At 41.4% G+C, this 23,528-nt stretch overlaps 2 protein-coding genes across 9 annotated transcripts in view; one reads left to right on the forward strand and one right to left on the reverse strand.

Moving 5' to 3' along the window:
• The window catches only part of PRR5 (proline rich 5), a 105,099-nt gene that overhangs the window by 62,448 nt on the left and 19,123 nt on the right, over window positions 1–23,528 (forward strand). For all 5 annotated transcript variants that reach the window (XM_048301557.1, XM_048301560.1, XM_048301558.1 and 2 more), the window contains 4 exons: window positions 1,225–1,273; window positions 1,923–1,980; window positions 7,072–7,163; window positions 9,282–9,422. In XM_048301557.1, the coding sequence (XP_048157514.1) occupies window positions 1,225–1,273; window positions 1,923–1,980; window positions 7,072–7,163; window positions 9,282–9,422 (340 nt within the window). The remainder of the gene's footprint in view (window positions 1–1,224; window positions 1,274–1,922; window positions 1,981–7,071; window positions 7,164–9,281; window positions 9,423–23,528) is intronic.
• Window positions 13,593–23,528, reverse strand: part of LOC125324980 (hapless 2-like) — a 56,729-nt gene continuing 46,793 nt past the window's right edge. For 2 of the 4 annotated variants that reach the window (XM_048301562.1, XM_048301561.1), the window contains exon 3: window positions 18,891–19,441. In XM_048301562.1, the coding sequence (XP_048157519.1) occupies window positions 19,002–19,441 (440 nt within the window). In that variant the 3' untranslated portion in view covers window positions 18,891–19,001. Of the gene's footprint in view, window positions 18,390–18,890; window positions 19,442–23,528 lie in introns of those variants that run through there. The other 2 variants (XM_048301563.1, XR_007203163.1) reach the window with 2 other exon arrangements.

Below are 23,528 nucleotides of genomic sequence, written 5' to 3' on the forward strand. Positions count from 1 at the left end.
CTGGCTTTCAGAACCTTTGTTCATAAATAGTTTGTCCAAATTAATCAAGTTTCTAGCTGAAAAGGACTTTGATGCTTAGGAGCATCTGAAAATGCTCTTCCTTCTGTTTATTTTTTATTTAATTTCTGCCTAGACCTTCCAGAGCTATGAGGTCAGTGTGGACATGTGCTTAAGGATAAATAAACCAAGATACCATATTTCAGCCTCCTCAAGACTGAAATGCTCCTCTCTTCCCTGTACTTTTAGGAGATCTCAAGAGGCTGTGCTGAAGCATGCATTGTAAAAACATCAGAATCAAGTCCTGTAGACTTTCATGGAATATGGGGCTATTCTGGATTTGGTTTGATATCCCTGTTTACTTGTTAAATGATTTGATTAATCAGTTGTCAGTTAAAGATATAACAAAAAGAGATAGATGATGTGCTATTGAATATATAATTCGTATAATTACTGTAATCAAAGGTGGTGTTTAGATTTTAAGTCATGTTTGACCTCACATCTTCATGGGACCTGACATGGTCACACAGACAAGTTTTCAAAAGAGATATAGGCCAGATTTGCATGTGTTCAGAAAACCCAGCTGGGGCTATCTATGTTTCTATAAGGTCCGAGCTGTCGTTTATGCATTTAAATAGTGACCTGACTGATGAGAAGTATTATCTAGCATCCAGCGTGTGAGATGTAAATAACACAGCTTTTTAGCCATGTAGTGAATTTTACCTGGATACAAAAAGGCTTATGGACTGGGTTGAATCCAGTTTCTGAATCTGAGAGTTGTTTGTGGGATTTTGTTTTGCATGGGAGCTTCAATTGCTCTCTGAGATTGCTTTATAGGTTTTAGTGTAGAGGAATCATGAAAGGCAGAGCTAAACTGTTAAATTCCTACCTGCCTTTTCGTTGAAACCATATGCAACTTCAGCTGTCTTGAGTCTCCTGAGTGGATGTAGGATGGAAAGCATCCTCTTTTCATCAAATCTTATTTTCCTTTCATATGTGCAGTTGAGCCATCTGAAATGACAGCAGATATTCTTCAACACACAAAAGTGCTGGTTTGAGTCTTGGTATTGTTGACTCTGTTTGCTCTCTTTGTAGTTAGTCATTAATGACAGTCTCTGTGCTCATACTAAAGTAATTTGCTATTCGTGACTTCCCCTCTTTCATGCAGTGCACAGCTAATGTGATTTGCTGATTACACAGATTCCTTTCTTGCTCTTTTTAATACAGGCAATTACTGAAAACAGAACTGGGATCCTTTTTCACTGAGTATCTGCAGGTAGGCCTGTGTTTTCTTTATTTAAATCCAATTCTGTTATATGCTACTGAGAAAAATAATTTTGCCCACTCTTAATGATGACCTGGAGACCCTTGAAACCATTCAGAGATGTCCACTGACTTCTCTGTGATTTTGAAATTAAGGGATTAATGGGATTCGGATTTTATACACATACATATAGTTAGATTGTGAAAGCCCAACCTGTGACTTTGTTTCTGTAGGTAATTTCTGTCTTTCATGAGGTTTCAGACATTCTTTTTTAGCTTAAAATTGAAGTCCCTGAGTAAACCAGTGAAGATAATTGCAGTAGAGTTACTAGGAAAGACTTTTAGAAGTAAGTACCACTGTCTGTTGAAGCAATATTCTTTCTGCTTCTCTAAGTACATGTTTTGTAGGTCGGTCATTTGAAGTTTGAGAAGCACTTTGTACTGCACAAAATACATCCTTTATCCTAAAACCAGCAGCCGATTATAGCATTTCACAAGTGTTCCAAGTGATTTAAATAAGATGGACACAGCAAGAGTTCTCTGATGATTAATTTTTAAAATAAAAAACCCCCTTCACTGTCTAAAGAATGAACAAAATGTGAAACATGATGGCTGTAGGGAAGCACAGAATTGAGTAAAGGTAGTCTGTATTTTATTTACAGAATCAGCTGCTCACAAAAGGCATGGTGATCCTAAGGGACAAGATCCGGTTTTATGAAGGTAACTTGGATTTTAGCATGGCTATGTATGTCACAGGAGTTTTAGCAAATGCACTCTAGAGGCACTGGCATGCTTTCCACTATCTTCCTGGGACTATGGATTAGCATGTCTCAATCCATTCCTACAGTATGTTGTTGGGTCCCGCCTTGGTGTTCTCACTAACCTTCATAAAAGGGAGGTGATTGCCTAGAGCAGCATTGAGGGAGTCAGGGAAGGATTACCTCCAGCAAGGACACTTCCTTCTCCTTCAGTTATATCCTGCTCAGGAAAAGTGAAAATAGACTGAGATATGTAATAAACAAAAAACTAAGCACAAAGATCCCAGTTAGTTTAAGTATCTAAGTCCAAAATAATGCTGTAGCTTATTTTAAGAGTTATTCTGGAGTCATGCTGACATAAATGAGGTCAGGCACTGTCTCTCTGGTTTTAAAGTCAAGGCCCCATGTAACTGTCTACACCTTCTGGAGGTACCACCTTATGGAAGTAACATCAAGGATAAATCTCCACCTGGTGTGTTGCTTTATAGTCACCCATATTTTGTCTCATGCTATTACATGGCATTTAGATGTATTGTTAAATATGCTGTCTTGTCATAGATTTGGCATTCAAGTTGTGCCAGGGGAGGTTTAGATTGCATGTTAGAAAAAAATTTCTTCACCAAAAGAGTTGTTCAGGCATTGGAACAGGCTGCCCAGGGCAGTGGTGGAGTCACCAACCCTGGAGGTATTTAAAAGTCATGTAGATGCAGCACTTGGGGACATGGCTTAGAGGTGGCCTTGGCAATGCTGGGTTAATGGTTGGACTTGATGATCTTGGAGGTGTTTTCCAACCTAAATGATCTGTGATTCTATACATCAAATGGTGAAATGGTTTTGTAATAGCTTCAAGAATTATTGCCCATGTAAACATTCTAAAGATCTTTGGGGAGTGAAGGCAGTTTTAAAGAAATCTTTCCTTTTCCAAAGCTGTAGTCACAAGGTCACTTAGTCTAAATGTACTGCTTAAGCAGGAGCTTGGAGACAACTGTTTCCATTAGTCTCAGCTATCTATAAATCCTGGATGTGACCTTTCATTACTGACAGTACAGTTGATCAGATTAGGGTGGTGCTATAGAATCAAGCTTTTCTGATGAAAAGACAGTAGCCCTGAACACCGCAAAAAGAGAACCAATTTCACATTAAAAACCCCAAAGTCCACAAAAAAGTACTGAAACTCCTTAAGCTGAACATCAAATTCCACAGTTATATAAAACAACAGCTTGGAGAGCACAGAGGGAGCTCAAGGCCTTCATAGCTGCTTTGTAAATCACAAAGGAAGTTGTTTTATAAGTATCAAATCAGCAGATGAGATACAGACCTAGCAAAGTCCAATCTTTTTTTTTTTTTCCTGGTATTACCAGCTTGAAAATCAAAAATAATGCATCTGATGTTTGAGACCAAAGCTTAGATGAAAACCTAAAATGTGAGACCACTAAAGGGCTTTCAAATATAGGACCATGTTTAGGAAATACCTAATTTCAGCAAGCTGTTGATTTAAATCTTATTTTGGTTTTTGATTTAGTGTGTCATTTTATGGTTGCTGCTTAAGATATAGTCAGAAATTCTGGTGACAATTAAACTGGTCATGTTTTTTCCAAGTCTATGCTCAGAAATGTTATCTCTCTAAAACTGGCAAGTTACAGGAGGGTGGCAGTAATTCAGGCATCTCATTCAGAGGCAGAGGTATTTCTGACACACAGCTTTCCTGGGGAGTTGCTGGTGGACTTGAGTTTCCAAGGCTGGAATTTGTGTTTCTTGGCAGCAAATGCAGCCCTGCCCCAGAATCCATCCTGTAGTCAGTGACCGCATGGCTCTCAAAACACCCAGGACAGAGCTGGAAGCATGGAAGTCTTGGAGCTCCCATTCTGAGCAGGGTTTGCTTCCTGGGTCTGCAGCAACAGCAGTCCTGCCCTCAAATCTCAGGTTGCCCCCATCCCATGGTTTGAGTTTCCCTCTCCACTTGGTGTTCAAGTTTTCATAAGAGAAAAAACCCCACACTTTGGAGGGCTTTTATCTTGCAGAAGGTTTTGAAAATCACAGAATCACAGAATGGTTTGGGTTGGAAGGAACCTTAAAGATCATCCTGATTCACTCACCTGCCATGGGCAGGGACACCTTCCACTAGACCAGGTCGCTCCAAGACCCGTCCAGCCCAGCCTCGGACACTTCCAGGGGTGGGGCAGCCACAGCTTCTCTGAGCACCCTGTTTCAGGGCCTCACCACCCTCAAAGAGAAGAATTTCTTCCTAATACCTAATTATTTATTCTTATATTTATTTAATGAGTTTCAATTAACTTTTAGAATCCCTGTGAAAAGTACCAAATGCATTTTTATGCCATACAAAATTGACTATATTGTGCTTCATTAAAATAAGCATTTAGAGTAACCCAGTTTCCTGGAATCCAGCAAATGTTTATGCTAAATGTAGCGATTTTTGCCTGACAGTAAAAAAAGGATATGTCCTTGATAACACATGTAAGTCACATTCCTTCATGTGGAAGATGGTCATTATCAACAAATCATAGGAATTATTCCACAGCCCTCAGTAAAAGGCCTGCCTACCTGTGTCATTTAACTCTGCAGCCTTTCTGAGCTGCTGTGCAGAAATTAAGTCTCAAAACAAGCTGTCCACAAGATTGAATAAGTACTTGATGGTAAAGGCATGTTTACCTCAACAGAGTAATTTAACTTCATACTATTCTAGCAGCAAGATTGATAAGGGCTTTTAACCTCACCTTGTGGGAACTAACTTATTTAATTCCTTAAAACTCTGCCTTCAGGGTGTAGTGGTTGGGCTTTTCCTTCATGATTGGATTTATATCTTGGAAGCACTTTGGTATTTCAGACACTAGTATTGGATTTGGTTATTTGGTCATATATGCAAGGTTATTTTCATGATTTAACCCCAGCCAGCAGCTCTGCCCCATGGAGCCACTCATTCACTTCCCTCTGTGGTATGGGGGGGAGGGTTGGAGGGGTAAAGTGAAAAAACTGGTGTGTTGAAATAATGACAAGTTCATAGGTAAAGCAAAAATTATGCATGCAAGCAAAGCAAAATAGCATTCATTCCCCACTTTTCACGGGCAGGCAGGTGTTCAGCCATCCCAGGAAAGTCGGGCTCAGTGACGCGCAACGGTGACTTGGGAAGACAAACACAATCACTCCAAATGTCCTGCTTTCCTCTGTCTTCCCCCAGCTCTGTATGCTGACCATGACACCATATGGTCTAGGATGTCCCCGTGGCCAGTTGCGAAAAGCAGTTCCAGCCATGTCCCCTCCCAACTCCTTGTTTCCCCCCAAGCCCTCACTGGTGGGGTGGGAAAGGAGCAGAAAAGGCCTTGGCTCTGTGCACACCCTGCTCAGCACTAACTAAAACATCCCTGCGTTATCACAGTGTTCCAGCCACTACCAGATACTGGGAAGAAAATGAAACTTATCCCAGCAAAAACCAGCACATGTTTATTACTATTATTATTAATAATATTATTGCTATTAATAATTAATATTACTACTATAATTGTTATTATTACTAATACTACTGCTACAGCTGCTAGAAATTTTTGGACTTGGTTCCCTGCTGTATTTCATTAGAACTATGCAAAACAGATTTCTTTAAAAAGTTTTAAAAATGGAAACAGAGAACACCCTTTTCAGTCTTGTGCATGACTATGCAGGATAGAGAGAACTCCTGCCTGGTGGTGCTGAAAATAAGACATTGGTGTGTTCCATAAGCCAGCAGCTGCAGTATAGCAAGGTGATCCACACTTAAAGTTATCAACCTGGAAATAATTCAGGAGTTGCAGATTCACCAGAGCTATTCATTATGTGCTTAAAAGGCAGGGGGATCAAGTATCCCATAGTAAACATTGGCACTTGGCTAACTTTGAGTGTGGTTGGCAGTGTCGATGCTTTCATGCATAATTGCTTTGTGATTTGTGTGTAATTCTGGGCAAAATATTCCCTGGCTGAGGCTCAAAGTAATGCTCTAATACAAAAATTAAGAATAGTATCAGATTCTGACACCATTAGTAATATTGATTGATTGCTACCGATTTGCATCCTGGTAAGTCATATTGTCTTCTATGAATTCCTCAGAATCTCTGATGTGTTTATCTCCATAACACTTGTTGGTGGAGGTGCAGGGGCACTGCTCTCCTCTCAAAGTTGGGTTGGGGGCATAGGGATGGTAAAGAGCTTGTCCAAGGTCACAAGGGCCATTTTGGGGAACAGGGATCTGAAGCCAGAACCCACCTATTGAACCAGGTTTCCTCTATGGATCTCCGCTCCTGTATTTGCCTCTGTGTTGTGTAAAATGTTCTGTGAGGAGCTCAATGTCCAACTTGGTTGCACAACCTGGCCAGAGCTTATCCAGATTCCACTGGGGAGGATTCCAGGTAGCTGCACCTGGGGAAGGAATGGAGGTGGCCTTGCTGTGAGGACCACAGGGAACTCACCCCATAGCAAATTCTAACTGCATCGCTTGAAAGTTACAGTAAAAATTAGAGTCCTAACACCATTGTTCCTTTCCATAGATCTTGGGTGAGTTTTTCTGTGTAAGTGGAAAAGGGAACAGTGGAAAAGCTACTCTTGTAGCTTTTGTAGATCAGTTTGAGGGGATGCTTTACGGAGCATCTCCACAGAGTTTGGTTTGCTCTGCTGCCCTGCAGCTTGAAAGGCAGGCGGGAGAATGGTGGGGTAAGTTCCTCTGCTTCCACATTCAACCTGCTCTCCTCCACAGTCCTGTCCAGCAAGTATTACTGCAAGAGGAGGATGTAACCTGGGCTATTAGTCTTTGTTCTTCACAGGGTTTTCCTGAGTAACCTCAGAGTCTCTGAGTTTATTAAGAACATTAGATGAGTCACCTGAAAAGACACAAATATGGAAGGATCTGATACACCAAAAGGAATACTAATTCCATACTGCTGATAGTAGCTCCTGCATAATTCATCTTAGCATATAGTAGCAGATTCACATTGTTTCCTGCATGTTTTACTTTTTGCAGTTAGGTGGTTACAACCAAAACTGTTCACTAGTTTGTTTTGTGTTTTTGCAGGGCAGAAACTACTGGATACCTTAGCTGAAACGTGGGATTTTTTCTTCAGTGATGTCCTTCCCATGCTGCAGGCTATTTTCTATCCTGTGCAGGTGAAAAAGTTACTCTATTACCATAGAACCTTGAAAAACTGGGAAAAGCAACTTTACAGGTTCATCAGCAGACTGATGCAATCCTTAATTCTCTCTCCTTGGGCCAACCTCCCAGTGCAGCTGTTCTGTATAGTCACGTCATGCAAATGAATTACTTATGCAAATGGTTTGAAGTGCTTGGGTGGAAAAGATGAAGGGGAACTTGGAAAACAAAAGTGGAATGCAGGGAGGCTGGTTAGTCCTTCTGCCAATCATACTAAAAGTCAAAAAATGTTATGAATGATAAACTGAAATGTTGCACAGTGAAATAAGTGGAGCTGTGTTGATTTAAATATATGCATTTCCTTCTCTGCAATGTGACTTTTGTCTTTGAAGTATCTCTGCTTTTGAAAAGCAATTGTATTTCTGAGATCAAATTCTATGCTATGGTAAGTGGACAGCAACAGTCAGTGGAGTTTGACCAGTTTAGATGAGCACAGATTTTGACGCCAGTAATTTTAAATACACAATAGATACTTGATCTTCGAATGTAATGATGGCCAGAGAGTATTGTTTATCACTGAAGTCTCATGGAAATCTGTACCAGATAGGTGTGAGTGATCTTTGCAACTGCTCATAGATGCCTACAGATTTTAGTGGGAACTTGGTGCCTGAATATATTTGGGGAAACTTCAGAAACCTTCTCCCAATTTTTCCAGTGGACTTTATCCCTAAAATGATTGCCCAAATGTTTATGATATTACTATTTGCATCTTCAGACATTTACAGGTATGAAGTCTGAATTTAAAGGAAAAGCTGCTATTTCACACTGAATTTTATTCTGAAAGGGAAGAGCTCCAAAAACATACAGGGCTACTTCACCCATAGACTTGTGTCTTACCAGTAGAAACTCTAAAACAATAGAAATAAGATATTATTAAAACATACTAGAACACAATGGGAGATTTTTCCAAGTGTCCTGTAATTTAAATCCAAGATATTTGTACACTTAGAGATATAGGTAGGCTCTAAGCCTTTTTTTATACAGCACTTGACTAAATTAGAACTCACTCAGTTGTTTTTGAGAATTGCACCAAACATCCCTATTCTCTGTTGTGTTTCTGAGGCCTTCGAAAATATTTTAGTAACACAAGTCTTCTCCCCTATCAGATGGAAATAATTACTTGAATTTCCAAAGGAACCTTGAGGATTTAAGAGCCCTAAGTCCCATGTAAATTCAAATAGATCTAGCTGCTCATGTTCTGAGGTTTCTTCCAAAAGCCCAATTGGTGCTTATGTGCTCTTGTAAATTCTATTAATTATCAGCTGAAGCAGATTTGGGGCCTTCTTTACTTCAGTTTAAATAATTTAGAAAGTGAAAAGGAATGGGTAGGGTCAGGTTAGGCTTCTTTATTCCAGACATAAGTCAACACCAGTTGAATACCAAACCTTCCATGTGTACAGCCATATATACCCAAGGGAAAACCCCTAATGCCAGAAAGAGAAACAGTTTCACAGTTCTACATGAGGCAGGTGCTGTTAACCTCTGCAGACAGAGCTGGAGTTGTATTCTTCAGCTGGGAGTTTTCCTCAGTGAGAAGGTATTGTTGAACTGAAAACAGATGGCTTTGAAAATGCAATATGAAACTTCAGCTCTGCTCCTGTCTTATAGTGAAGTCTCTCAAACCGTATAGAAAAGAGGATCCACAAGTGAGCTGAGTCAGGATTCTTGCCATATTTGAAGACAGTAAACAGCGAGTACTCAAAATCTTACAAAATAATGGAAATTCAACCAATTTGCAGCCCTGCTTTTTTTTTTTTTTTAAACTTATGATACATTTAATTTGTGATGTACTGTTAAAATACAAAATATTCATATATCATCCAGGTCTCATCCCATCTCAACCCTTCATCCTCTCCACATGCAGTCAGACTCAGTCACCGTCTGTTCATTACTGCCAAATCAAATTTACTGTGCAGACTTGGGGGCTGCTCTCTGTCCTTTGTTATGTTTCCTTCATGTTTCATTTAGGTTTACCATTCTTGTAATCCATGAGGAGGGGAGGATTTTGAACAGAGGATTTTGAAACTCATTTTCATACTGCTCATAATCCATCTTGATTTCTTTCTGTTTCCAAGGGAAAGGAGCCCTCGGTTCGGCAATTGGCTCTTCTGCATTTTAGGAATATAATTACCCTCAATATAAAATTGGAAGATGCATTATCCCGTTCCAGAGCCAGAGTTCCACCATCTATTATTCAGATGCTGTTAATACTTCAGGTAAATTGATTACTTTTCTCAGCCTGTCTTTCTGTACTGCGTTGCTGAAGTCTTCTTAAACAGTCTCTGATTTTGCTCATTCATTGAAAACTTCTTATCCAGAATGCCAGAGCTTCTGTGTTCCTTTGGTCATAATATCTAAATCCTAATATTCTAGTATCTAAATATCCTAATGTCTAGTGTCTAAAAAATATAATTACCTAATATCTAAATTATCCAGTATAATAATAATAATAATAATAATAATACATTCTATAGTAATATGCAATATAGTATATAATATCTAATAATATAATAATAAATAATGTGACATATAATGGTATAATAAAATAATATAATAATTGCAATGTAATAATTAAATGATCTAATTATTTAATATCTAAACATCCTAATATCTAAAAGTAAGGACTGTAGAGATGCCATAAGAGCCAGAGGGTGTGACAGTACAGACTTGTTCTGAAACTAGGCCTTGAAACATGAAGTTTTGCAAGCTGACAAGTGCGTGGTGATAACATCATTTTCCATTAGACGCTGTGCGTTGCTGCATTAGCAGTTCAGGATATGAAGCTTCACATCTGGAATAGGCATCAAAGTAAATATACAATTTATGGTTGAATCATGGTCATATTTGGTCACTGGAACCAAATTCTATCAAAACTGGTGATACAAAAACATTAGGACCAGATACTGATATTTGCCTTGAGTGTTAGATATTTTCTGTGTGTGTAGTAGTAGGAGAAACAAAATGAGGAATTCCCGGCAAAAGGCAATTTTAAGATACTTTTATTTGCTTAATTAAAGAAAAGCACAAAGTATGATGAGGAGAAAGGGAATGAGGCAGAAGGGAAGGAGAGACCCAGGGGTGGATTCTTAAAGGGTGATGTCTTGGGGTGACCTTATGCTGTGTATCCCATATCGCTGCCTATGCCCAGAAATTAATTTCTGTACCTTTCTATACCTCTAAACTGAGCCTGAGAGGGAGAAGGAAAAACTGAGCAAAACTTCTTCAAAGCAGTTTGCAGCTTGTTCAAGGTCACACACAGATAGCATTTGGTTTCCCAGCTGTGGCAGGGGAGGGAGGAAGCTTTGCTGTTTTCCTGAGGACAGTTTTCTTGGCCAGTGGTTCAGCTGCTTTTTCTCCGGAGAGAGACTGAGAGTTGAATTTTTCCTTCCCTGGAATTTCGGATTTTCTCCCTTTTCTACTGGACTGCTTGATTGCTTTAACATCAGAGCACATCGGGAGGACTTTCCACCAAGCGCAGAGGGCCTGGCCCTGGGCCAAGCCCCAGCTCCGAGGAGACCAAAGGGAGGACTCTAACACTTTCCCAGGTTTTTTCTCCACAGCGAGAGATTTATTATTTAGCATTATTATCCTTTTCCCGTGTGTTTGTTAAATAAGTAGCTTTCATCTCTTTCACTTTCCTTCGAGGAAAATTTATTTTTCCCAAACCTGGTGGGGGAGGGGTGGTTGTGGCTTCTCTCAGAGGATATATTTCTAAATTTGGCCAAACTGGAACAGGTGATGAAATTGAGATTCTCATTGCTTCTGATTTTTTTATAAACATGTTTCTTTGCTCTTCATCGCAGTATGAATTAGTTCTGTATCTGAAATTGTTTTGAAGACCAGGATAATCTAATGAGGCCAGTTTTGAAAATGGAGGAAAGGACTAAGATTCTGTCTCCAGGATCAATAAATGGGATTTCACCTCTCAGTGAAATCAGTGATATCTCAGCTATCTCAGCATCCATTTGTTGGAATGTTTAATGGTGTGTTTAACCTGGTTGTCTCAGAAAAAGACCCTTATCCTACAGGAATGTCTGCCCTGTCTTGTCTCCCTTCTCATAGCTCCCACCTTCCAAAAGCTTCTTGGAACTGCTGGCTGAATGTGACACAATAACAGCAGTATGGGAGTTTCATGGAAACTAGTGTCTGGAGAGAGGAGAGGAGCCTCAGGGAAAAGCTGGAGCATGGACTTAACTGTGTAATGAGGCATCAAGGAATTCACAGTGACGGAACCATGTTAGCAAACACCAGAGACTCCACATGTGACAGTACCATTGCAAAAACCTTCTTCACAGGAATGTTCCTTCTTTAGGCCTCAGCCCTTCCGAGGTGTGAGGTAAACTGCCCATTCTAAATCAGGCTTCAGCAGCATTGTTGCTAACAGGTCTGCAAGCTTTTTTGTGGTTACTTTAGGGAGTCTATGTTGGCTGTGGGCAGGATCTGGCTTTGAATGTATTCAGTGGTGAGCTGGGAACTGAGTAACATCCTGATTTTTTCTTTGCAAATCTGCTTTCTTCAGCAACCTGAAGTGTTAACACCGTGGATGCCTGTTTAGGGCAAAGGGTCAAATCCATTCTTGTTGCAAAGCTGTTTATGGAAATCAATAACCCAGTGAGAGGGAATTTGCCCCTGGGTGTTTATTTCTGCATACTTTGCCTATGGTTGTGTGGTGGGGATGGTGAAAGTCTTTTCTTGGCAATAGCTGTGCTAAACTTGTGGTTTAAAATCTAATGGAAATTGTGGGAAAAGGTCAGAAGAAGTTATGGGAATTAACTATTTATGCTCTGAATTCCAACTACTAACTAACACTGCTAAGACTTTTTTCTGAACTCAAATGTCATGTTAAACAAAAGCAAATTTTATACATCAGTCACATAATGGAATTTTTTCAATTTAGTTTAACTCCATGTGTTAATAGGGCAAGAGAGCAATTCAGCTGTCCAACAAGCACATGGTGGTCATGTGGGCTTTGATTTCCTCGACTGAGAGATGGTGTGTTCATGGGGATGTTGTCTAATCCCTATTTGTGTCCACTGTGAATATCTCTTCCATAAGAAACTTGACACTGGACTCTCATGATAGAAGATGATGCCAGTGATGTTGGCTCTGGACCAAGTGTTGAACTTAGTGCTAAGATTCCCTGTTTCTGTTCTTGACAGCCTCACGCAGCTGTGTGATGTAGTTAAGGAATAGCTCATGTTCTTTAAGACGGCAGTTGTAGTGTAATGTCAGAGGTTGAAATGCACCACTGTTCTGTTAGACTGGATTAAAGTGGCAGAGCTTTGGGAACTAATGCAGGGTGCATGTGGTATTATGTTTCAGCTTGTCATGGTGTAGGGGAAAAGCTCTGTTACTTTGTAAGGAGAAGACACTTTCCTTACTGGATGGAAAGGAAAATTTTTTAAAGAGGAAATGGAACTGCTCCATTTAAAGGAGCAGAAATCAGTCCTCAGGTTAATTATCAGACTTGGGTTCCTCAGTTCAGTAGAGCTACTTCTCACCAATGCTATAACCTGGTGTAATTACAAACCAGCAATCTTTCAGGAAAGAGAGAACTCTGAAAGGCATGATATTCCTGTTCTGCCAGTCAGTGGTAGTTCTATCACAGATTCGAAGAAGGGCTTTGTATCACTCAAACTGTGAGTTGCCAGCATAGCCTGACTCAGTTACAAAGCACAAACTGAAACGTTAATCCTTTGTGGCTGCTTACAGGCAGCATAAGCTGAAGTGCCTCCAGGATGCTCCTGTTTAAATTGCAGAGAGTTCAAGAGCAGAGTCATGGCTGAAGGAAGTAAAAGAACTAAAACTGCTTTTCAGTAAAGAATGATGCACAGGAGCTCAGTTTGGGTGAAATGAAGGTACTGGAGGGAGTGGGGTAAACAGAGGAAGAGTTTAGAAAATAACTTTCTGAACTAAAGAGAGCAAAACTACCACAGTCTGACTTGCTTCCCAAAGTATGTTGTTAAAGATTACCCTGGCTGCTAAAACTGGAACATCTTATCTCCAGGTATCTCTCCTGAGGTCTGAGAAAGCTGGAAGAGAAGAATTAAAAAGTGCTCATCTGCATCTTTCAGTTAACGTCAGGATTATTTGAATTCACAGAATCTCTCAGGGTGACCTGACGTATTTGAAAAACCTAGAAGAGCACAACACGGTATCTCTTGTGCTGAGGGAGCAGGCCTCATGAAACATAACACAGTATCTCTCATGCTGGGGATGAGGCCTCACTAAATATAAGCTCTGAAGAGAAGAATAAAACCTGTGGTTTCCTCTTTGGCTCCCTGTGCCTCATTTGAACTCCCTTGTCTGTTGTATCTCTCTGTAAAGGAAGACAAAATAAATACATAAAGCTGCCTAGTATGACCTTTTTGTTATTTCTGCATTTTAAATTTCCATTTTAAAGGAGTGGAAAAGTACATTGCAAGATTTGAAAGCGAAATGCAGAGAGTGCTGTTTTTCCATCTCAGCAGCCACACATCAAACCAAGGACAGCATAGTGGTTAAAAACAAAATACCCTTTGCTATCAGAAAACTGCAGCTATAGATGTGCTGTAACACTGTGATGCCAGCTGCAGTCAATTCTTTGTGGCCATAGGTTTTCACAAGTGGTGGTTGCTTTTGGGAGGTTTTCTTACTAAGTCTCTTAGACCTGAAGCATAGGTTGAACAAAGTGGTGTGAGGTTTCCACATGCTTTTAATGTCTCTTTACCTTTGTCTGAGTTCCTGGTTTAGAAGACACAAAAAGAGGAAAACAATAAATAAATGTATTGTAGGCCTTATTTAAATATAAATCACCGTATCAAAAATCTGTGCTTTCTCTGGGTTTTGCATAAACTTGGTTTTTTTCTTCCTTCTTGGGGAAAGGGTGGTTTGTCTGTGTTGTTTGCATCAGGTAAGAAATTTTGCAGCCAGGACACAAAGGGAAGAGCCCTCTGTTGTTTTGTGTTCACACATGCAAAACTGAGAATCTGGCCCTCAAGATTCACACTTCAGAGTATCTTGTAGATACCTTTGTTTCTGTGCAATATTCTCTCTTAGTCTAGTTTATTTTTTGTCTCTATCAGCAAGTACAGTTTGCAGTAGTTAAATTGACACAGGTTTATTATCCTGGAATAAATTTGTATTGCTGGGATTTTTAACAAGGCATAACATTCATCTGTTATAGGAAAAAGATTTTTTGTCTATTACAATCAGTACAAGTACATTGGTAGGCAAATCCTTAATCCTTATCAAAATAGAGTGAAATCAGTAAAATAATTCTTAACTTGAATTAGTATGTAGTTGCAGACCCTATAACTTTGTTGAGTAAGAGAGGGAGAAGGTTTTAACTACTTGCATTCATCTGTACAGATGTCTTTTGTGGACCCATTTGGGCTAGTAGACCAAATCTGGCACAGAAGATAGCATAGAAATTTTGACTGTTGAAAAACTGAGCAGGAAGAGTTCCCATGGTGCAAGAATCCTTTGAGTAAGGGTCCTTTAATACTGTAATTCATGAGTTGTCTACAGGAGGAATAGCAGAAAGTTAATCTAAGCTACCTTTCAAGGAAAATTAATTAAACCCCATTAGAACTCTGTATGGACACTCATTCTGAGAATTAGAGTAGTAAGGGAGGCAACTAATGACGCTTCAATTCTTCATCAGAGGCCTAAGCATGATTTATCTTAACAGATTTCTGTTCTTAATTCAGTTAGTGTAATTTAATTTCCCTGAATGCCCCTAGGTAGACGAAGGCAGGAGGGAATAGTGGCTTTTGAATTGCCCAGGGCACTACAGGTAGAGTCCTCAGGAGGTGGCACACACTTTTTGACTGTTAGCACGGACCACAGAGCTTTGAGCCATCTCAGGTGCCACCAGCACCCTGGGTGGTGTTTACCAGTACCTGGCATAAAAGGTTTGCTCTCTGTGACTGAGCTGTGTCAATGCAGGTGGCAGGGGTAGCCAAGACTGTGGTCGGGGTCGCTGCTGCAGCACCTCCCATTCTGTGCTGCTGGGATTCACTGGGCACTGTTCACAAGAAGAATGTCAGAAGTGATTTCTAACAGAAAAGCTGCATGGGGTCATTTTCTAGTGTTGCAAACATGGTCTTTCCTGTGGTTTTCAGAGCCAGGTCACCATCGGTTCCCAGTCAAATGTGCACTGAACTGGGACAGGGTGTGCAGTAGCTTGGCTAGTTCCTGAACAGGTGCCACCATGCCTCTACCTTCTCACTGCCCAAAGCTTTCTGTCTGGGCACAAGGTGAGAAGCTTCCTGCCAGGAGATTGAGGCAGCCCGTGTGCTCATTATTTTGCTTTGTGAACCTTTCCTGTGGCAGAGAAGGGGCTGCACAGTGCTCGCTGCGTTTTGAATACTGGTACTTTTTGATAATACAGCTTCCTCTCCCATCATCTTGCTGTCTGCATTGTCACCTTTTACCTTCCCGTATGTTGACTTCTGACTCTTTTCCTCTCTAACTCAATCTTATTTTCCCACGAGAGTGACTTTGGGGTTTTGGTGCTTGCCTGTTTCTCTCTGTATGTTATAGAATTTTATTATTATGGGAAGACATGTTTCTATTTAAGCTAACAGAGTGATTAAAACAAATTATATAAAATGTCTTAGCTTCTTCCTTCTTCGCAGAAGGTGCACTGAGAAAGGAAAGAGTTGTGAAAGGTATGGAACTACCTTCTCTGGCATACCACCAAGCCCCATTCCCAAGCTTTTCGTCTCCCGGTCTGTGGTTGCCAGTGCCAGAATCAGCAGCCCATGCATACAGCATGGTGACACCACACTGGTAGCACAGGGACTTCTGCAAAGGGCAACTGCTTTGTGGTGTATTTCTCCCAAAAATAAAAAGGCTAATTTGTTGTAATTTGCTAAAGATTAGGGAATGATGGAGTGAGTCTCTTGAAGGCATCTTTTCTCCCATGGTGAGTAGACACTGTTAACTGCCTTCTATCAGTAATTTCACAGTCTTACCCTTAGTTTTGTTACAGCTGCAAAAGAAACAATTATTTGACAGGGTGATATGTGACACATACTGTGAAATTCATTAACTTGGCACTACCCAATTATTACAAGCAATTAAAAGGTAAATGGATAATCATATAATAGAGCAGGATTCAGGTTACATTATTTGATTTACACTGTTATCAGTTGCGAATCTTCTTCTGTTTCCAGTGAGCTACATGGCAGTGGCAGCAAAACTTCTGTAGCACAAGGTTACAGTGATGTGACAGGTCATGCCAGGTGTGTGGACAGCTGTGCCGAGTGCCCCCAGTTGTGGCTTTGGCATGCACAAAATGGCCGGACATGGCTATGGTTTAGCTGAGAATGACCATCCATGAGGAAGAGGGTGGAAGTTGTGGTGGGACAAGGCAGGTACACAGAGAGGGAACATGCTCTTGAGAGTGGATCCAGAGGCCTCTCATTAGGCATTAGGCAGGGCCTTGTGCTTTAGTGCTTTCTGATCCAAATGCAAAGCAAAAACCAAGAATACTTCGCAAGAGGAAGAACCATCATTTAGCCTGGTTGAAATCTGTCAGAAAAGTACTTTGCAAAATGCAGTTGTACTTGGAGTGGCTGTTGCATAAAACCAATTACATTTCTTCTGAGGAAGCTAAGAGCTGTCAGCTGCTTCTGTTACTGGACACCAGGTATGTCCAAGTGTCCTTTATTGCTAGAGAAGAGTCTTCAAGCACTGGGCACTGTATAAACACAAGGAAAACATGGTCTCTGCACTACAGATTGTGCAGCCTGATACATGAGAGAGTTGATGTATATGGATGGACAAATGGGGAATGGAAAGAAACAAGGAAAGAAATATCATAAAAGTGATTTTATGACTGTTAAAATAATAATACAACACTGACCTCAGTGGTAAGAGGTCCCCTAGAGGCCTCCTTGTCCTCTTGTTGTAGGTTGATTGTTGGGCTCCAAGAAAAAAATACATCCCTCATTCCTCCTGTATTACTCATGAGCCTTGTTTAGTTGAAGAGAACAAAACATTGGAGCAAGCAGTGGGATATTTCTATTGTTTCTTCTCTGAACCACATGAGAACAGATATCTAGGCAGTATGAAGTTAATGCAGCTCGGCTAAAGCCCTTGTGTAGTAGAGGTGGAATTATGCAATAGTTGCCTGAAAAGCTCTAGAATATGGTTGTACGTATAGCCGTGTTGATAACATTTAAAACAGAAGCAAGGAGAAGACTTGCTCCTTGGACGTGGCTATGTGATATTATGTGGGTTAAATTAAAGCACTAGCCAGCACTGAGGGGAAAAAAACAAATTTTGTTTCAGTAGTAGTCATATTGCCAAGAGGTAGGTCAGGGCATCTCTTGGTTTCCATTGCATGTAGCTCTCTATGGTTGTTGTAAGAATTCTGAATACTGCTGAATTTTGCCAGAAATGTGGAGTTGCCATGTCCTTGGCAGGTGATGGACGAGGGAAGTTCAGCCCTTCAGAGCCACTCCTGTGACCACATTGCTGATCCACAGACTGTGTTCGGGGAGTGCAACGGCTCTGAACTCAGATTTTGTATGTTCGTATTTCTTTGCTTTTCTCTACACATTGGGCTGCTGAGAGAGGGTATTGGCTTTAGATCCAATCAGTTACTTTCCAAGTATTTTGAATTGGCAAATACTTTTTTATTGAATTAAACTGTTATGTAGGAATGTGTTGTTTTCAGTGAGGCTTTTGCTACAAGCCAGGAGGGCTGCCTCAGGCCCAGGCTTCCAGGCTCCTGGACTCCTAAACTTATGTGTTCTGGGACTGATGGAAGCTCAGCCTCCTCAAGAGTAACTGCAAAGTGTCAGGATAGACAGGTGATCTGCTGCTTTCTGGGTCACAGGGATGAGTACTGGTGATGAAAATGGTGTTGATACCAGAAACAGGAAAAATTTAAAAAAATCCAGAAGGCACAGCTGACATGTCTGCTCAGTCTATTCAAGTGTATTTCAGAAAAGAAGAAAATTCCTGGAGTAGTAGTCACCTTTGAAGGGTGAAGCAGCTTGGAGGATGCTCATTAATGATTTAAAAGGGGAGTGTGACTTAAAGGCAATGTCAGAAATCCTCACAAGTGGGTAACAGCAGTCAAGCTAATGTTTGTGCCTCTTCAAAACCTTTACTTGGATGTCTCTTCACAACAGTCTGGATGCACTGAGGGAGAGCTCTGCCATCCTTTTTTCTCTTTGAGTAGCTGCCTGAAAATAAATGTAAGAAGGATTTTCTTAAAATAAATGAGAAAACACACAAGGCTGGGTAAAAGTCTTGAATGCTCAGACTTAAAAGTCATCAATTCCCCAGCAAGGTTAGATGAGCTTAAAGCAACAACCTCAGGAGGGAGCCAAAAAAAATGAGAAGATTTATCCTCTTGGACATTAAACATCACATCTTATTATGTGGCGACTCACAGATTATCTCTGTATGGGACTGCACAGGCACTTCCGTGCACATGTGTATTTGCCTGTGAGTGTAATGTGACAGTCCTGAAGCATTTGTGAATGCAGATAAACTAACTCCAGCTCAAATGTATTCCATAAACAGCTCTCCAGATACACTCATCTTTGTATTGATTCATTTGTTCAGTTGTTGGAAAGTCACAGGAGCTTATTGACTGCTCTGGTCTGTTACCAGAGGAGTCACTTAGGTGGGAATCGGACAACCCCTAGCCCTAAACCTCTAAAAGGAAGAAATACATACCATTATTTTCATTGGATCTTTATTAACAAACTGGTTGCTCAGCTTCTGCAGAATCCTAAGCACTGTATTTAAAGCCTCAAAGTAATTTCCTCACGTTCAATCATTACTATCTTTTACTGGTCCTTATCTTCCGCTTTTTCTTTTGCAGTCCTATATAAAATGTTTAATGACAGTTTAAAGAAACATAAGACATTGGATATCTGTAGGTCAGATGAAGAATAGCCTGCTTTTAGTGTTTGGTTCTTTCTGGAAAGAAAAATCCTATTGCTAGCTACCCTTGTGCAGCCAAGCCATTTGAAAAACTCACCAGCTGAACACAAACCATGGCTGGGTGTTTTGTCTTCCTTGTCTTTTGTCAGTGCCACCAGTGAAAGGAAGGAAGAGACAAAGCATCTTCTCACACTGACGTTGACATAATTTGGCACTTGCTGGAGATTAAAGTGAATATGACAAGATCTTTCTTTCTGAGGCAGTAACAGGGATCTGAAGTGCTGACTTCTGTCAATACGCCAATGGCAAACTCCTCTGCCTCTCCCTCCTGTGACTGCTGTTGCTATGAGAAAAGCAAGAGGTAAGGCTTTACCAATATGCCAGTACTTTAGGATAAAATGAAGAGAGGAAAAAATAATGTGAGGCAATGCTATCTAGAGCTCATAACAATACAACCATGAATTATGCAGTTGCATCTGTCCAACATATGCAAAAAGGATACCAATGCCTAGGAATGAACATGTAATGCATAGGGCACAGCTTCCCATGGTTGTAAACTGGTATAAAATTATTAACCTAACAGGGGTTATTCTGACTTAGAGCATATAAGAATGTGATGTACAAGTCCTGCTTTCCCACTTCATTCTGCCATGAGGTAATACCTGTTCGCAAACACATATAATATAGTCTGAGAGGTTTATTGAAAGTGAGTCCAATTGTGAATTCTCAGCCCCCTCCACTGGGCTCAAAGAGCCCTCTCAGAGGGCAAACTACATTCTTCCAGCTTGTTCCAGTCTGCAAAGGTGTGACTTCTGTTCCCTCACAGCCCAGGCGCATTTTCTTGTTTTGCCTTTGGACTGTGGCAGAGGAACCCCCACGGGGCACACATACTTCCAGCAGATCAGGTCAGCTTAGTCAACACAGGCTTCAACAAAGCAGAAGCAGTTTTGATTCTGTTTTGAATCTGTTTCCTAAAGGGTAAAAAATGTCAGAATTGTTTGCTTGGGATGAAAGTACCATGAGTCATCAGGGAAACCCAGGAGGAAGTACCCAAAATTTTCTAGCCTGGCAAACATGGACAAGTGGGCTAGAAGCAGGAGCAGGTACATTAAACTCTAGTCCTTGTCCCTTGCTCCCAGTTACTTGGATGCAGGGCATTTCATTACCCAGATGTCTCTCCAAAATGGATCAGTTGAGCTTGTAATCCCTCACAGCGAGTTTACTCAGCACTTTTATGGGACTTAAAGCTCTCAGATGTAGAGTCCTCCAGAAATGCTGAGCCCTGTTGAAACTAGTAGAAGAACATATGCCAGCATTGTGCCCTGGCTGCAAGGAATGCCAGTGGTATCCTGGGCTGTGTTAGACAAAGTACTGTCAGCAGGTCAGGGAGGTGATTCTGCCCCTCTGCTCTGCACTTGTGAGGCCACACCTGGAGTGCTCTGTGCAGCTCTGGGCTCCTCAGGACAGGAGAGACATGGACGTCCTTGAGAGAGTCCAACAAAGCACCATGAAGATGGTAAAGGGACAGGAGGAAAGACTGAGAGAGCTGGGCCTGTTCAGCCTGGAGAAGGGATGTCTTGGGGGCATCCTATCAATTGTTACAAATACCTGAAGAGAGAATGCAAAGAAGATGAAACCAAGCTCTTCTTGGTGGTGCTCAGTGTCAGTGAGCACAAACTGAAGCACAGGAAGGTCCCCTGAACATCAGGAAACATTGTCTTTGAGGGTGACTGAGCAGAAGGATTCAGCATTGTGTTCACCCACCTCCTAAATACGGAAGCTGCAACCACACAAGAAAAGCACTTTGAGAAAGTACCGAAGAGATCCATCCTCTCCTCTGTTCAGAGGACTCAGTAGTTAAGCTGGCTCTTTATTTCTGGAAACTAGTTATTCTATCAGTTATTGACCATCTTCATCTTGATGGTTAAATAATTTTTAGCACAGATTGTTTATGCTTAAGGGCTACTGCGAAGTCCCATGCAGTAAGTTTTTTACATCCCTGTTTGCTAGAAGCACCAGCATATTCTCTAAGAAAGCCTGCACTGTGCATGCCCTATGTCCTTTCTTTGCCTATGACATTTCTCCTGCTATCACTGTTAGCAAGAAAACGCTGAATTTAATTAACTTTTAGTCTGACACTGCATGGCTGATTCTATGCCTTGGTCAAGATTGCAAAGGATGAGAAGAATCATCACATCTCATACTTCCAGGAGTTTACTCAACAGTTTGCATTGACTGCATGTGTAAATGGAGGCCAGATGTTGCTACACAAATGTATTATAATACTGCTGTACAAATTTGTATATTACTGTGGGATTTGCTTTGCAGGACTGACATCCAGGGAACAAGGTGGGCATTGGAGGTGAGAGAGCCCAGTATCTCCTCCTACTTGTGAGTGAGTTCCTGCAGTGGCTATAAGAGGGAGTCTTCGAGGGTTCCTTAGAGTGCTGTGCACTGTCACTGAAGATGGAGGGCATGTGAACAGGAGACTTCCAGGATGATGCTCTGTGGTGCAGTAAGAGCAGCAGCTCTGAACAGCTGTGCACTAGAGGAAGGCTTCAGCTTTTGGGCAACACTTGCTGCTCCAAGAACCACTGTGGTCTCCTCCAGAGCATATGCTGGGTGGGTTTAGACAATGAAACAGTGCTGTTGAGCAAACAAAAGTTGTACATCTCAACCAACTAAACCATAATGTAACTTTGCTGCCATAGGTTTGTCTGTGAGCAGTCTGTGACTTTGTCTGGAAGATCAGTACAAATTGGATGATTGGCTGTAAAGTGTGTGCATCAGTCTCTTCTAAGGAAGATGGAAGACTGCAGATCTCCATCCAGAACGTAACTAGGAGCATATGCTGTACCATTGATGATGCATGTGGCAAGGACAGTGTAACTGGGAGCATATGCTGTGCCACTGGTGATGCATGTGGCAAGGACTAGTGACCCATTTGTCTCCAGTTCCTACCCATGGTGATTTCTTGCCTGCCCTGAGGCAGGGCTGGTCTGTGTTACTCAAGTTCCAGAAGGTTGTCATGCAGTGAAAGTGAGATAACGAGTAGTCCTGACCTGTAAGGGCACTGTTTTCCAAATGCCTGTACTAGTTTGAAGACAAACCAGTGGGAGGCACCAAGTCAGAATAACAATTTAATGGAAATTAAAGAAAAGGAAAAAAAGTAAAAGAAAACACTGGTTCAAACTGACAGAGTCGAGGTACAACCTGACACCCTGTTAGGCAGGGTGGTGGTAACAGTCTGGTAGAATGGTGGCTGCAGTCCTCTGAAGCAGTGATCCTGTAGTAAAAGAGTCTGCTCTTCCTCAGAAAGTCCAATGGTGGCTGTGTAGCTCCTGTCCTCTGGAAATCCAGTGGGAAGGGTTGTCTCTGGTGGTCAGAGTCCCAGATTATATCCACAATGGGATGCTTGGTTCCTCCCTCTGGGTGGAGCATCTCACAATGGGGTAATGAGTCATGAGGCAAAGTGTTGATTAGGCTCATTAACAGAAGATAGTCCGGAGGGAGTTATCTCTGAGTCAGGCGGCAGGACAATGATGGGCAATTAACAGAAAGATAGTCTGGGGGGAGGAGGCAAGGAAACACTGCCCCACCTGGTTTCAACAGCTCCTGAGGATGGTAATAGAATACACTGCAACCCAGGACATTATCCACCCTTTATTCTATTACCATCTACATTATCCCAAATCAATACCTTCTTAAACTCTAAAACACACATACATATATATATATATATACAATGAAACCCTACACACTGTTCTCACCTAAGATTAGGTCTCCTTGTGGTACACAACGGGTTTCCCCATCTTTCTGCATTACCCACCAAGTGCAACCAGGTCCTTGAGCAAAGACAATCCCACGGATGGGTTTTTCTTTGCCTGAGGTGGGATTAATCCAAACAGTCTTTCCTAAAATACCTCTCAGGTGTACCACAGGGACTCTATCTCCATCCACTGTGTGCAAGGGTTCAGACTCGGCGGGACCAGCTCAATTGATGGACCCTCAGGTATTGACCATCCAGGTGGCCTTGGCTAAGTTCACTTCCCAATTTTTGAAGGTCCCCCCACCAAGTGCCTTTAGGGTGGTTTTAAGTAGTCCATTGCAGTGTTCAACTTTTCCAGCAGCTGGTGCATGATAAGGAATATGATATATCCATTCAATACCGTGTTCTCTAGCCCAGGTGTTGATGAGGCTGTTCTTAAAATGAGTCCTGTTGTCTGACTCAATCCTCTCAGGGGTGCCATGTCTCCACAGGACTTGCTTTTCCAGGCCCAAGATGGTGTTCCGGGCTGTAGCATGAGGCACAGGGTAGGTCTCCAGCCATCCAGTGGTTGCTTCAACCATGGTCAACACGTAGCGCTTGCCTTGGCGGGTTTGGGGAAAGGTGATGTAGTCAACTTGCCAGGCTTCACCATACCTGTACT

This window comes from Corvus hawaiiensis, chromosome 4 (assembly GCF_020740725.1).
Source record: "Corvus hawaiiensis isolate bCorHaw1 chromosome 4, bCorHaw1.pri.cur, whole genome shotgun sequence".
Taxonomy (NCBI): Eukaryota; Metazoa; Chordata; class Aves; order Passeriformes; family Corvidae; genus Corvus; species Corvus hawaiiensis.